The 14518-nt window shown below is 40.3% G+C and overlaps 1 protein-coding gene across 2 annotated transcripts in view; it reads left to right on the top strand.

The window, feature by feature from the left end:
* Positions 1-14518, top strand: part of igsf21a (immunoglobin superfamily, member 21a) — a 222124-nt gene that overhangs the window by 188214 nt on the left and 19392 nt on the right. For both annotated transcript variants that reach the window (XM_039797400.1, XM_039797401.1), the window contains exon 6: positions 11203-11692. In XM_039797400.1, the coding sequence (XP_039653334.1) occupies positions 11203-11692 (490 nt within the window). The remainder of the gene's footprint in view (positions 1-11202; positions 11693-14518) is intronic.

The following is a 14518-nucleotide window of genomic DNA, read 5'->3' as shown; positions in this document are numbered from 1 at the left end:
AGCCCTGGGGATTGATGAGATCCGTCCAGAAATGCTCAAGGCTCTGGGTGTGGAGGGGCTGTCCTGGTTGACACGCCTCTTCAACATTGCGTGGAAGTCTGGGACAGTGCCAAAGGAGTGGCAGACCCGGGGGGGTGGTTCCCCTTTTAAAAAGGGGGACCAGAGGGTGTGTGCCAATTACAGGGGTATCACACTTCTCAGCCTCCCTGGTAAAGTCTACTCCAAGGTGCTGGAAAAGGAGGGTTCGGTCGTTCGAACCTCAGGTTGAAGAAGGAACAACGGATTCCGTCCTGGTGGTGGAACAACAGACCAGCTCTTCACTCTTGCAAGGATCCTGGAGGGAGCCTTCGGGGTATGACCAACCGGTCTACATGTGTTTTGTGGATCTGGAAAAGGCTTATGACCGGGTCCCCAGGAGATACTGTGGGGAGGTGCTGCGGGAATATGGGGTGAGGGGTCTCTTCTCAGGCCCACCCAATTCTCGTGCGACCAAAGTGAGAGCTGTGTCCGGGTTCTCGGCAGTGAGTCGGACTCGTTTCAGGTGAGGGTTGTCACCAATCCTGTTTGTAATATTTATGGACAGGACATCAAGGCGTAGTCGGGGTGGGGAGGGGTTGCAGTTCGGTGGGCTGGGGATCTCATCGCTGCTCTTTGCAGATGATGTGGTCCTGATGGCATCATCGGCCTGCGACCTTCAGCACTCACTGGATCGGTTTGCAGCCGAGTGTGAAGCGGTTGGGATGAGGATCAGCACCTCTAAATCTGAGGCCATGGTTCTCAGCAGGAAACCGATGGAGTGCCTACTCCAGGTAGGGAATGAGTCCTTACCCCAAGTGAAGGAGTTCAAGTACCTTGGGGTTTTGTTCACGAGTGAGGGGACAATGGAGCGGGAGATTGGTCGGGAGAATCGCGGCGAGGTGCGGTATTACATTCAATTTATCGCGCCGCCGCAAGGCAAAGCTCTCGATCTACCGGTCAGTTTTCGTTCCCACCCTCACCTATGGTCATGAAGGCTGGATCATGACCGAAGGAGATCCAGGGTACAAGCGGGCCGAAATGGGTTTCCTCAGGAGGGTGGCTGGCGTCTCCCTTAGAGATAGGGTGAGAAGCTCAGTCATCCGTGGTGAGGCCGAGGTGAAAGCAGCTGCTCCTTCACGTCGAAAGGAGCCAGTTGAGGTGGTTCGGGCATCTGGTAAGGATGCCCCCTGGGCGCCTCCCTAGGGAGGTGTTCCAGGCACGTCCCAGCTGGGAGGAGGCCTCGGGGAAGACCAAGGACTAGGTGGAGGGATTATATCTCCAACCTGGCCTGGGAACGCCTCGGGATCCCCCAGTCGGAGCTGGTTAATGTTGCTCGGGAAAGGGAAGTTTGGGGTCCCCTGCTGGAGCTGCTCCCCCCGCGACCCGACACCAGATAAGCGAACGAAGATGGATGGATGGAACATTAGAATTGCTCTGTGTTCACTTTCTCTCATTGTACAAAGGAACCTCAAGTGCTTTTAACATAATGTTCATGTTTACTTTTATCCTAAACACAGACATACTCTTTGTGTGTTTTGATGAATTAGCTTTGGTCCTCCATAAAGAAAAATATATTCTCTGTTGCTATGCAACATCTTTTTGTGTCATTCCAGCATCCATTGTAATATCTGACACTTCATTCTGTCTTAGTGTAGACATTTGAAAGTGTTGAAGTTCATCCAACACTGCTACTGTTGTATGTTATACTAATATTAAAAGCAGTTTTAGAAGGCTTTTCTTTTTGCCCAATTTGTATATGTTTTTTGGTTCTTCAAACGTCACATCAGGATTAAGTAAAGAATTTACATGCATATATGGGCAGCCAATAATGTTGAATGGTCAGGTATTTTATTTTATTTTTTCAATATGAACACATGATGATGTGTAAATGTGTTTGAAATTTGTTCAGCATTTGATAAAAGCAGCAGCCTGATTCCAGACCTCTGAATCACTGCACACATCTCTGATTTGGGTGGAGATTCGAATAGGTCTGCTGTTGCACTCATTGACAGCTGTCAACCGCCCCCCCCAACATAAGCACGGGGTCGTCATTGATTTGAAAAATATGAAATGCTGCTATAGCAACCGCTACCACAGCTTCCATGTCAACTAAAGAATGTCATTGGTGGAACAAATGCATCACTCACTATTGAATGGTTAGGTCAACACAAAACAAATCAAATACAGTTCTAAAGATACTATAATCACAAGTTTTTTTTTTTTATGTAGCATAAAGCATTGAGAAAGTTTATTGTTGCTATGCTTACTTTCTGTCTAGGGTAGGGCTGGGTATTGTTAAAAAAATTTCGATACCAATACCATGACTTCAATACCGGTTTGTAAACGATACTTTTTTCAATACCAATTTTATAAAACAAAAAGAAATTCCAACATTACGGCACAAATCCTTTTTTCATTTTTTTCACCTCCTACTATGTGAGCACCGTCTCTGTGCCTAAAGTAGATTTTTTTCCTGCGTGTCTCTACGGCTTGTCACGTGAGACAGCCAATTATCAGCATTATTAGATCTTGGTAGAAGCATGCTGCATGCTTATTGGCTCACTGACGCTGATGAGATTTACTCCTTAGGAATTGGGTATTGAATGCCTCGGCATTTTTCAATACTCAATGCTTACTCAATACGGAGGCAATTCAGCCGTTGCCTAAAAAGTATTGAATTCGGTACCCAGCCCTAGATGAGGGTGATATGCGCGCTGATTTGAGGTGTTTTGCTGTTTTGATTTTGAAAAATATGCATTGTCATTGGATGAATATGATCCTATCCAAAGCTGCATTATCATGGACTGCATTCAGTGAACATGCCTCATACTATCGATCCTCTGCAGATGTCACCAAAATAATGAAGTTGCTCATGTTTTATCCTGGAATCCTTGCATCATAAAAACGTAATGCTACTTTAGTCATGTGGGAGCCCAGCAGAGTAGTATGCCAGTGTATTTTCTATCCTATGAATGTACTGTGATATACAGTAGATTCCCCATATGTACATGATCATGCTGTGCACAGCTTAGTTGTATTGCATCATCACATACATTCTTTGTCTTGAGGTTCATATTTTTTTCAAAATATGTTACTTCCTAACACTTTTTGGAAACATCCAACATGCCAAATTCCTCCAATGCAGCTTTGAGAGAGAGCTGAATAGTGAAAGTGTCTGATATTATGTTCTGAGATCTGTCAGCATCTGATGTCTCTAAAGCAAGCTGGTGAGATATTAATAATAGCTTCCCAGTGCCACACATTAGAACATCCTCAGAGCACAAGCAAGCACTGATTGAAAAGAAGAAGGATAATGACAGTTAATAACAAGAAAGAAAGCTGATTAAGTCATGGCCAGGATCCTTCTCTCTGCCTCTCTCCTACTTTTCTTTCCCCCTTTCTCTTGCTTCTCCTCTCTCATTGAATCATTGTGTCACCATGAAAATTACCGCCTTGTCCTTCTGCCACCGCCATGATTAATTGCAGCAACATAAAGGTGTATATGGACCAATGCATTGTTGTCATATTTTCAAATTTGAGATTTTGGTGGGGGGGAGGGGAGTTCTGGCGCTGTACAGAGTGCAGGTGCTTTCAACACTGCCTATTCATAGGAAAAATGCAAAACCCTTCTCATGCCATTCCAGCTTAATTTTACCACTGCCATGGCATAGTGAATGGGCTACTGCTTAGAATTACATCTCGCTTGTTTCTGTGCTAATTCATTTCAGAATGAAGTAAGTGGTTTGTGTATGGTCTCATTGTCTGCACATAGTGGACTATGAAGTATTTGGGGATTTATAACAGAGGCGTGATTGATAATCACTTTATTCCGTGCAGTAACACTGTCTGTAAAAGAACAATACGACAGCAATGCCAGAAACACACCAAAATCCCCTTTTACATGAGAGCAAGCACTTTTTTCCAAGTACTACTGCAGCTAAGTGTATTACCTAACAAGCCAGTGTGTTGAGTGAAGACAATATAGCTATTTTGTACATTCTAATGCATGCTTGCCAGTAAGATTTACAATTAATAATAGGATATGTTTTTCAACTTTTTCAAGATTCAAATTCAGTATTCCCAGCAATCTTAAAGGACAAGAAATGCACAATGTACCACTCAATAAGCAGTTTACTTGATTGTACGACATGAAAAAACACAATGGATGCGGGATAATCACATGAAAGGCACTACTTAAAAGCTGTACCCAACAAAAGTACCCATGTCACTTGGTGAAATGCAACCATTTATTGGAGACATGTATCACAGTAAGAGAGTGGTATTTTGGCAGCTTTATAATCACTTGTGGAAAATGAATCAGTGTTTGCTCTCCCATTTGAACGGACTGAAAGTAGTGAGGCGTTCGCTGTTATCTCTGCCTGTCAAACAAGGAAATGTGGGAAATGAGATTTTAGCAAATTAGTAGATAGCTTAAAGTAACACAGACCAAGTCAACCGTGATGATAGATGTCCCCCGAATTATGCTTGTATGAATTGTGGATTGATTCATATTAAAATATTTGAAGATCAGGGTCATGGTGCCTTATTTAGTTTGGACAAATGGTATGTAGTCTGGCCAGGGACATTTGCCATGCATCTCTCTTAATTCCCTCTTATTTGGCTGCTGTAAGCATGTGTAGTATATATTCATGAATACCATCAAAGTAGTTTCACAAGATGTCAAATCATGGCCTTGCAGAACTGCATTCCACTCAGACAGATTGTTTTTATCCCCAAGTCACCGTTTGTTAGCATTTAATTGAATAGTGTCTTTAAAGTTGGCAGTTGTGAGCCTGATATATTTAACTGTAAAGTCAAAGATTTTTACTTTCAACTCAATTATAACAATGGTCATAACAACTCATCAGAGTTCTACTAAAGCTGACATTCTGCTGATTGGCATTCGATTTAACATGATTCCCTTGTGTCTTACAGCAGTTGCTGACTACATTGCTGGTGCATCAGTCACAAACACTGCAAAAAATATGCAATGAATCGAAGGAAAAAGTCTCAAAAATGAGGATGACATTTGTTTAACACTTAAAAAAAAAGCCTTGATAAAGAGGAAGAGTGGTCGCAAATCACAATCAATGACAAAGACACTTAACAGGATATTCACCAAACAACATTACAAACAAGTTCCATCAACCCCAATAATCTATTTATAACTGTCTGCATTTCCATATTCCTATACTATGTGTGATCTGCTTCAATGAAAGGGGAAATGAAAAAGGAGCAGAACTGCAGGATAATGAAAAAAAACGAAATAACACTTCTCTCCCTGCAGCTACATATCTGTTATCCCATTCATTCACGTCTTTGATGAAACATTAATTGATTCCCTTTCTTATACCTCAAGCAGACAGGTGCCAAAGAAAGATACTTAGTCATGGTCGGATCACATGAATAGGTAAACTGATGATATTTTGCTGGAGGTAACACCTCAATGAAGGTATTAGTTTTGACTCTTTCAGAGCACACGCAACACACGGCTCTGTGCACTATGTTAAGTCAGGTGGATGTTTAATCAATACTTCTTTTATGCGTATAAATGAACTTCTCTGCTAATGTTTATAGAAACAAATCAGTTATCCAGGCTTACAGAATTAATTGCCTATTATACCAATCTATAGCCAACACAGGTGTTATTGTGTACCCACACAATGTTGTCCAACAAAAGCTACAGAACAGGTGCATGGATTGTTCTAATCCATGCTGCTCACCCTCCACCTGGTGTGATAATTAATGAGGTGTTTTAATACACAGTGAAAAAGCTTCTTCTCTTTGCAAGTTATCGAGTTGCTGTAGGAGTTAGCAGCAGATGCAATGGGGTCATTTCGGAGCGGAGGTTGATGTTTCTACTTCCCATTCCGCTATTGGATTTTAAGCTCTGGCTCTACAGAGCACATTAGGTGAATGCAGATGGGTATTGAACACTTCCACATGATAACATTCAACACAGGGCTAATCTGTGGAACTTTTTTCATAAATTAGCCTTATGTGCTATAATGGGCTACAATCAATACACTTGGGTTCATTTACACATTTAGAGCAGAGGTTCTCAATCTGTTTTCAGCCAAGGACCGCTTACAAGACAGAGAATATACCAGGGACCCCCTCATGTATGTCCCTTGGAATAGTTTGACATAGCCTATTTTTTACACTAGTCTTATCTATAGTCTTAGTTTTGTGAAAGAACAACACACGAGAAATGTATTAGAAAGATATTAGACATGTATTAAACATATACATGTTTAATACACAAGAAACATATACATGTTTAATACGTGGCTAATATATTTTATCAGTGTTTTAAAACACACTTGCCGATTATTAGATTAGTAGATTTACTAGATTAATAAGTAATATATGAACTATTATAGAATTATATTAATACCAATGTACTGTAAATATTATTTGTTGAACTATACAAATAAATAATTTTTCTATCATGGCAGAGGGCCACGGACTTTAAGGATCACTAATTTACAAAAAACCAAAGGTTCAAGTGGATGCCCTAAACGTAGAAAATAAATGCTATACTGTTATGTTTTTATGGACAGGACATAATGTATGACCGCAAGTTTATTATCTTCCCAATGGGCAGGTTTCTAGATAAGTGAAAGCGTATAAGAATACCTGACACAACCTGCACCTTACCTGCCACTTAGCTAATTTGAAATGAACATATATGTGGATCAGAGTAATAACTTATCTCTGTAGTGTGCGTGCGTGCGTGCGTGCGTGCGTGTGTGCACGCGTGCGCGTGTGTGTGTTGACCTTAGTAACACTTACCCTTTTAAGGGGCTTTGTATTTTTACATTTACATAACAAGATCTTGTAGGTGTGCACTAATTAAAAACTAAGGTTGTACTTGTAGGCATAGTCATTAGTCATCTTTCAAGAACAGATTGCATTGATGTGAGATTTTAGAATGCCTCCTTCCATCCACGTCAGGTATTCAAATGTAGTTCTCTTCTAATGAAACATTTTAATTGAACTTAATTGAAATCTATTGAAAAGATTAAGGACGGATGTGCATCAACCTCTACAGTCACAACCCAAAATTAACAAACTTACTTAGAGAAAAATTAAAAGTTGAAAAGCGTGTTTGAACTTACCTCTGTACTAAAAATGTAGTGCAGGTAGATGGGGCCATAGAGCAACTCAAGGCCAGGTAGGAGCAGCAGGATGTTTTGAGGATGAGTAGTTAGTTTGTTTTTGTTTTATTATTTTTAATCCATGGTACTGACAATAACCAGTACTGCAGAACGCCTTTGAGCAAGGGCACTTAGCCCACTGTGGATGTGTACCAGCCTGCTCTGATGGCAGGCATTAGAAACTTTTTAGAGTTGGCTATAAATACTATGATATAACCCAGCAGCCCAACACAGCTTGTAATATAATAATGTGGCATCTGTCTTAGACATCATAACCTCAGCAACAAGGGGGCCCACACAGACAGTCCCCATTTATCAGGGTTTTAAAACATGTTGCTAAAATAAACGTTACATTGCATGAAACTTAGAACACTTACAAATTATTAACCAGGCTTTGTACATTTAAAATAAAACTCCTCATTTGCAAAATTAACTCTGTACAGTGAAATTTTAAATACTATGTATGTAAATAATGTAAGTGTCCTTACAGAATACTAATGTTGGTTAGTTGTATATGTGGTCTGAATTGAACTTGAAAAGATTGTTTATGTGTGGAGGAAAACAATATGTATGTTGTCACCATAGACTGTATAAAATATGGATGTAGTCTCCGAACTTTAGGGACCAAAACAGTTTTTTGTACCAGGCTGTAAACAAGTTTTTTTCTGCTGTAAAATTAGGCTTTATAACATGGGTGTCTATGGAGATTAACTCCCTTTTGGAACCAGCCCCAAGTGGCCACTGGAGGAACTGTAATTTATGCCCCTTAAAGCGTAACTCTCGCCAAAATGCAACCTAGGGTCTTTTTGTGAATGTACCTGAGTCAAACTTTCATTTAAAAGCATATTTAGGACGGAATCGACACTTTTAAGATTTACCGTATTTCATTTTTCGGTCAAATGGCATTTTGAATGGGAGTGATAGGGGCACTTTTATGCTAGCCTCAAAATAGTTATTTTTCAAATACTAAGAAGACTCGACACAACATGAAACTTTGCTCGAAGCATTACCAGGGGCTCTACACCTTAACGAAAGCATTGACAACATTGTTTGTGTAGCCAGAGTTTACTAAAAAGAAAGGTTTTGAACAACTCATAGCTCTTGTTGTTTCCGGCCGCAGCCATTTTATCAGTCAACAATCGATTTCCGAATGCAACATAACAGGGAGGAGAGTAAAGATGGAAAGCTCCTAAAGCTTAGTTCCATATAAATGCACAGATTATTTCTTGTTTTGTCGTTATTGAAAAACAATATTGACCTTGTAGTTGAAAAAGGAGCCTCATATGGAGTCCGTTCATTCGCATTCGGATATCGAGTCGTTTTGACTGCAGAGGTGGTAGCGACCAGAAACAACAAGAGCTACGGTGAGTTGTTCTAAACCTTTCTTTTTAGTAAATTCTGGCTACACAAACAATGTTGTCAATGCTTTTGTTAAGGTGTAGAGCCCCTGGTGATAAAGTTTAATGTTGTGTTGAGCCTTCTTAGTGTTTTAAAAATAGCTATTTTGAGGCTAGCATAAAAGTGCCCCTAGCACTCCCATTCAAAAGGCCATTTGACCAAAGAACGAAACTACGGTGAATCTTAAAAGTGGCAATTCCGTCCTAAATATGCTTTTAACCCTTGTGTTGACTTTGGGTCAAATTGACCCGTTTTCAATTTTTGTTTTATATCAGAAAATATGGGACGTAGAAATAAGCGCTGAAAATGTGTAGAGGACAAATTTAACAATTCAAAACGTTGGAAAAAGCAAAAACAAACTGTGAAAAAAAGGTGTCAAAAAAGTGTTTTTTTCAAGGTTGAGGGGAAGACAACTCAAGAGTTAAATGAAAGTTTGACTCGGGTACATTCACAAAAAGACCCTAGGTTGCATTTTGGCGAGAGTTACACTTTAATCATTGGCTTCATTTTTGAGCACCAGAGGTTGCCGCTTGATTGTTCACTTCAAATGTAAATCATTTTTCATCATATTGTAGTCCAAGGATTAAAGATTCTATTCATAAGATTGTACGGAATTTAATTTGGAGCTCAAAGCATGTTTCAACAAAGGGCCTAATTTACGGGGGGGTTCGTGCCCGCTGCACTTTTTCAGATGGCAGTATTGAACCCCTTCACTTTTTACAGTCTAGTTTATAATGTTATGTCATGCTCTCATTCAAACCAATTTAAACAGCCTGCCAGCAGCTCAGCACAAATGTTAGCTTTGCCCAAACCCCCAACATTACAGATGGAGGACATAATTAATCTCAAAAAAAGTTAAGATAGCTAGAAATAGAAAATGGCATTGTTGAATCTCTGTGTTATTTCTCACATCACATATCAAACAAGCAGTCAGTCCACCACTGTGCTTCTTCAGTTAACACATTCATGTAAGTATAAAGATTCACCTTTGGCCATTGCAAAGCTCCTTATTCATCGTGTTTCAGGGAGGCTTTAGCGATGTGTTCATCGCGCATGTTCATATTGCGATGACGATGAAAACACTATCACACTACAGATGAACATTTAATATCTATATTTACATTACAGATACAACCGCTGAGTATCCCTGTAACAATCCCTTGGTCCAGAAATAAGCATAGTGACCATACACGGTTCAGCCATATATTAGGTTTTGACCTAGTCTTGTGATTTTTTGGAAATCATTTATTGTGTCTGTATCTCAGCAGGAACAGCTGCCCTAACAGGTGCTCTGTGTGTGTGTGTTGTGTGTGTGTGTGTGTGTGTGTGTGTGTGTGTGTGTGTGTGTGTGTGTGTGTGTGTGTGTGTGTGTGTGTGATTCTGAAGGTATGGAAGTTGAAATGGTGTTTGTATCTTATACAAAGTAAATTGTAGCAAATTACTGATTCTCCAAAATGAATGGCGAGTATGGAAATCAGATTACCTTAATGGGTAGGGTTTAATGGAGTTACATTTTGTATTTCTGATATATCTCCAAAAGTAAAAGAGATAAAACATACATATACACATACAAATTAACATGGAAAAAATGCATATTACTCCTGACTACACATTTTGCTTTATTGCACCACCTTTATTGTTTTTGCCCAAATAAACTTAATCAATGTGATGGTGTGAACTGTGCCAACATACCATCATTACCTTACATAAAAGTAGCTTTCTTTTAAAAAACTGGTCTGTGACAACTTTGTATTTGAAAGCCTCATTATTCATTAAAACGTTTTATATTTAATACATATTTTTCGATTTTCAGATGTCAGGGGCACTATTAGTGCAAATTTGATCTAAATTCAAGCACAGGGTGAAAAATTACACAAGTGATTTTATTCTGCACTTTTTTTTTTGCCTATGGGGTGAGTCAATATATTGATCAGTCTTAGCACTTTTTGCTGTATAAAATATCTTTTGCTACGACCATCCATTTCACAAAGGGATTATATCGATATGAATGAAAAAAAACATTGTTGTGTTTTGTTCTCCCTCAGGTGGAGGCTTTTTGTCTGTACAAACTGTATCCACCCTACTTTTGAAAGCAAATTCCGCCCCTGGCTTCAACCAACTCTTCACAAAAACCTCAAACAATACAGTTAAATGCAGTGTTTACAATAATGACTCTTTGACCTTTGGCAAATTGAATTTGATTGGCCAAATGTCCCCAAAAGAGCTGCAAATAAAATTTTCTTTCTTCAACAACAAACGTATTCAGCATATCTTTCTGAAATGGCAGCAGTGTCGATACAATCTTATTTAAACGCTAATATCTGGAGGCTTTGTGCTGAAATGGGAGCATGAATTTCCTATCGGGGGGATTAGACCCCCTGGAGATGTTAATGAAATGGTGACGAAACTACTCTAGGTTAGTATTGGATGTAAAAGGGTTAGGTTTAGGGTTACTCACACTTTATCAATATCAAGTTTATCATAACAATGCGGTGCATTCTTTGTTCTTTTCTACTAGAGTTCAGTAGAAAATATAATATGTCTTGACATCTCTGGTCCCCTCTCTTTTTTTTTCTCCTCTCTGTCTATTTCTCACTCAATTTCCATACTCCTTGCCCTGTCTTAGGTGTATTTCAAGCGTGATGGCGAGCTGATAGAGGTGATCTCCTACACTCAAACCTCCAGCGAGCAGGGTGGCGGCTCAGCGGGGGTAAGAGGAGCCAGGCCGCTCATCAGCAGGGACCTGGATGACACTAAACTGCAGCGTTCCCTCTCCCTTCTGGACCCCGAAGGGCGGGTGCCGCCGCCGCCGCCCCGTCCGTACACAGAGAGCACCCAGCGTGTCCACACTCAAGGCCAGCAGGCTAACGAACCCAGCCCTGCCACAGAGGTCATCCCAGAGACAGTGGTGAGCCGGGAATTCCCCCGCTGGGTGCACAGCACAGACCCTCTCTACTACTTCAGCCACACTCACATCCCACAGAGTGACGGCTCTGTGGTGGTGCAGGCCCGACTCACCTGGACCCTCAACCCTCAGCTGGATAACGATGCCCTGTTCAGTTGCGAAGTCAAGCACCCAGCACTGTCCATGCCCATGCAGACAGAGGTCACTCTAGGTGAGTAGGATGCAGACTAACTTATTGTTTTTGCATTCTCATTCCCCCCCACCACCTTTTTCTCATCTGTCCTCTATTCCTCCTCCCACTCCACTCTCTCTCACACACACACACACACACACACACACACACACCCACACACTTTTCTCATTTCTTCTCACTTTTAATCTCCGGCTGTCTCCTTGTATCCCCTTTCCGTACTTGGAAACCGACTGGGCCCCCTTATGTGTCCCTTGCAAACGTACTCCGAACAACACTGATTTTCATTTGAAGCCGCTTAATTGCGTTACAGCTGAGCAGATTGCGAGTTTAGCGGTGAATGCAAAACTCCAAGTGACTGACAGGGCAATTCATCGAGCTGTCTGTTGCTATATTGAGTTAACTCAGTACTGTTATTGAAAAAGTCGACCTGAATTAGAGAAGTCAAATGAAAATTTAGACACGCTGACCAATGTTGTATCATTGGAAAGGCGATCTCCGAGATGCTGCCCTTCTTTGAACTTCAATGAGCACTTCCCTTAAGCTCTTCGGTCTCACATTTTACTTTTTGTTAGCCTCTAAATTTCATCACTTTATTTCGAGGAGAGCAGTGAAGGAGAAAGGAGAGGAAAAGCTGTGGGAAGATTCGTTTGCTCTGCAAACTATGAAAGCAGAAGACGTAGTGATGCAGACCCTGCATTCTCGAAACAGGACTCATACTTTAAGAGAAAACTTAGCATTAAGTTTGAATAGCGTGTGATCCGAGACACACACACACACACACACACACACTCTCTCTCATTTTTTGTAATCTAAAAACAAAGATGGCTTCCAGCGCATCCAATTAACACTTCAAAGGCAATACGTTGGCCTTGGTTCTCCTGGAGACAAGCCACACAATCCTGACATGATAAACTGAGACATTATCTTCCGTGAGATGCTCGCAATGGTTGAAGGCAGAAAGAGAATCTGAATGAGGAGACTGTGGCTGGCACATATTTGCTTGCTGCATTGTGTCAGTATTTTATCTCACATCACCACCTTCCATGTAATTAAATGTATCCCTCTTACTATGCTGGTGAGCAGCTGTGGTCACTCTGTGAATGTATAGAAACTGATATTATTACCCAGAAGTGGAAACTCTTAAATAGATTTTAGAAATGGCATTTAGAGATTTAAAATCTCCCGTAAACAAGGAACGTCACTGCTTTCTCTAGCCATAAATGTGGTCGGTTGTTACAAAGGAAGATCTGCGATACATAATCCGAAACATAATCAGTACATGTGAGTGATTGAGTTGAAGTCAATACTACACAGTAAAGCTTGCTCACCTTGTTTGTTCCAAGTAGCAGCTAGAATGTTTTGGAAATAAATAAAACTCATTTTATGACACTCCTTGGATCTGAATCTGGACGATTGAATAATGTTTTTGCAGCAGGTTGAAGTATCCATTTGTCCAGCTTTCTTTTAATTATGCACTCACATATTGTTGCTTGAGAAAAAAAATAAAAAAAAGTTTTAGATTTTGGGTTCATTTTAGTTCTTCTCTTTTTGTGTGCCCAGAACATTTCCTGCCAGAATCCATATACATATCTGGGTAAATAGGGTGAATCTACAGGGTCTCAATTAGTGAGGAATAGACACTCCTTTGTGTTGTACCTTTTGGATCAATCGGTTTTCAGCTCAGACTGACAAGAGGAGTGTGTATTTTAGATAGGAATCTAGTGGAGAACAGCTTAAAGGACTAGGCTGGCATGATATGTTTTTTATACTCGACAGATGCCATGAAAAGATCAAACCCCGACTCTGCCTGTGACACTCAGCCCAATGGCCTTTGGTTCCTACTGAAGACATAAATATTTAAAGCTACATTGTGTAAGAATTTCTCCCATCTAGCGGTGAAATTGTATATGACAACCAACTGAATATTTCTTTTTAGCCCCTCCCATTCCGAGCGTGTTTTGACGCCTACAGTGGCCGTATTATTCCAAGAAGTACGACTTTGTCCGTGAGTGTTCCTTCTAGTGTAATAATAGTTTTACAAGGCTATTTTACAGAAGCACCGCCAATAAACCGGAGCACGTTTTTTTCTACCATCCTGGAATGCTGTGTGGACTAGCCAGACCCTCCTCCCCAGCGCTGTGGAGGAAGGTCTTGCAATGCAAGACTATGATATGACACAAGGTAGCACCTCACAAGATGCTGATTGGCCGGGCCATGGTTTCTCGGACACAAACACATTACTTGAAGCCTGATAAAATAGATTTTCGTGTGATCTTGTGATCCCGTGATTCTCACGCGATCTCGCGAGAATCCAGCTAGCGTTCAAGGTGAAGTGAATGTTGTATTGACTCAAAAAAGTGATAAAGGACCATTTCACCCATTGCAACAGTGTGGCTCGTTGATGTGTTTTGAATAGTTTTACACACTACTTGTTAGTATGATATCTATATATATATATATATATATATATATATATATATATATATATATATATATATATATATATGTGTGTGTGTGTATATGTATTTTTTTTTTTTGGTCTTTTCATGAAATGTATTGATCTTCGGTAAAATATAAAATATTGCCAGCCTTATCCTTTAAACTACTTAATCTTTTTCAACAGAGTAGAGGATCTGGCGTCTAAAAAAGCAGTTTGGCCCTTATTTAAACACCAATTGTCGCAATTGGTATTGTCACTTTTTTTCAAATGGGAATATCTCATACCAGAAATTTGTCTTTTAAAGTGAAATAACTGTCACTGATATATCCCAAGTGAATTGAAATATAGTAGACGATTACATGCAAGATGGAGACTGCGGCATCAGTTGAAGGTATAATGGCACG

This window comes from Perca fluviatilis, chromosome 4 (assembly GCF_010015445.1).
Source record: "Perca fluviatilis chromosome 4, GENO_Pfluv_1.0, whole genome shotgun sequence".
Lineage (NCBI taxonomy): Eukaryota > Metazoa > Chordata > Actinopteri > Perciformes > Percidae > Perca > Perca fluviatilis.
Note: the sequence above shows the minus strand (reverse complement) of the source record. Positions and strands in the feature narration are given on the sequence as shown.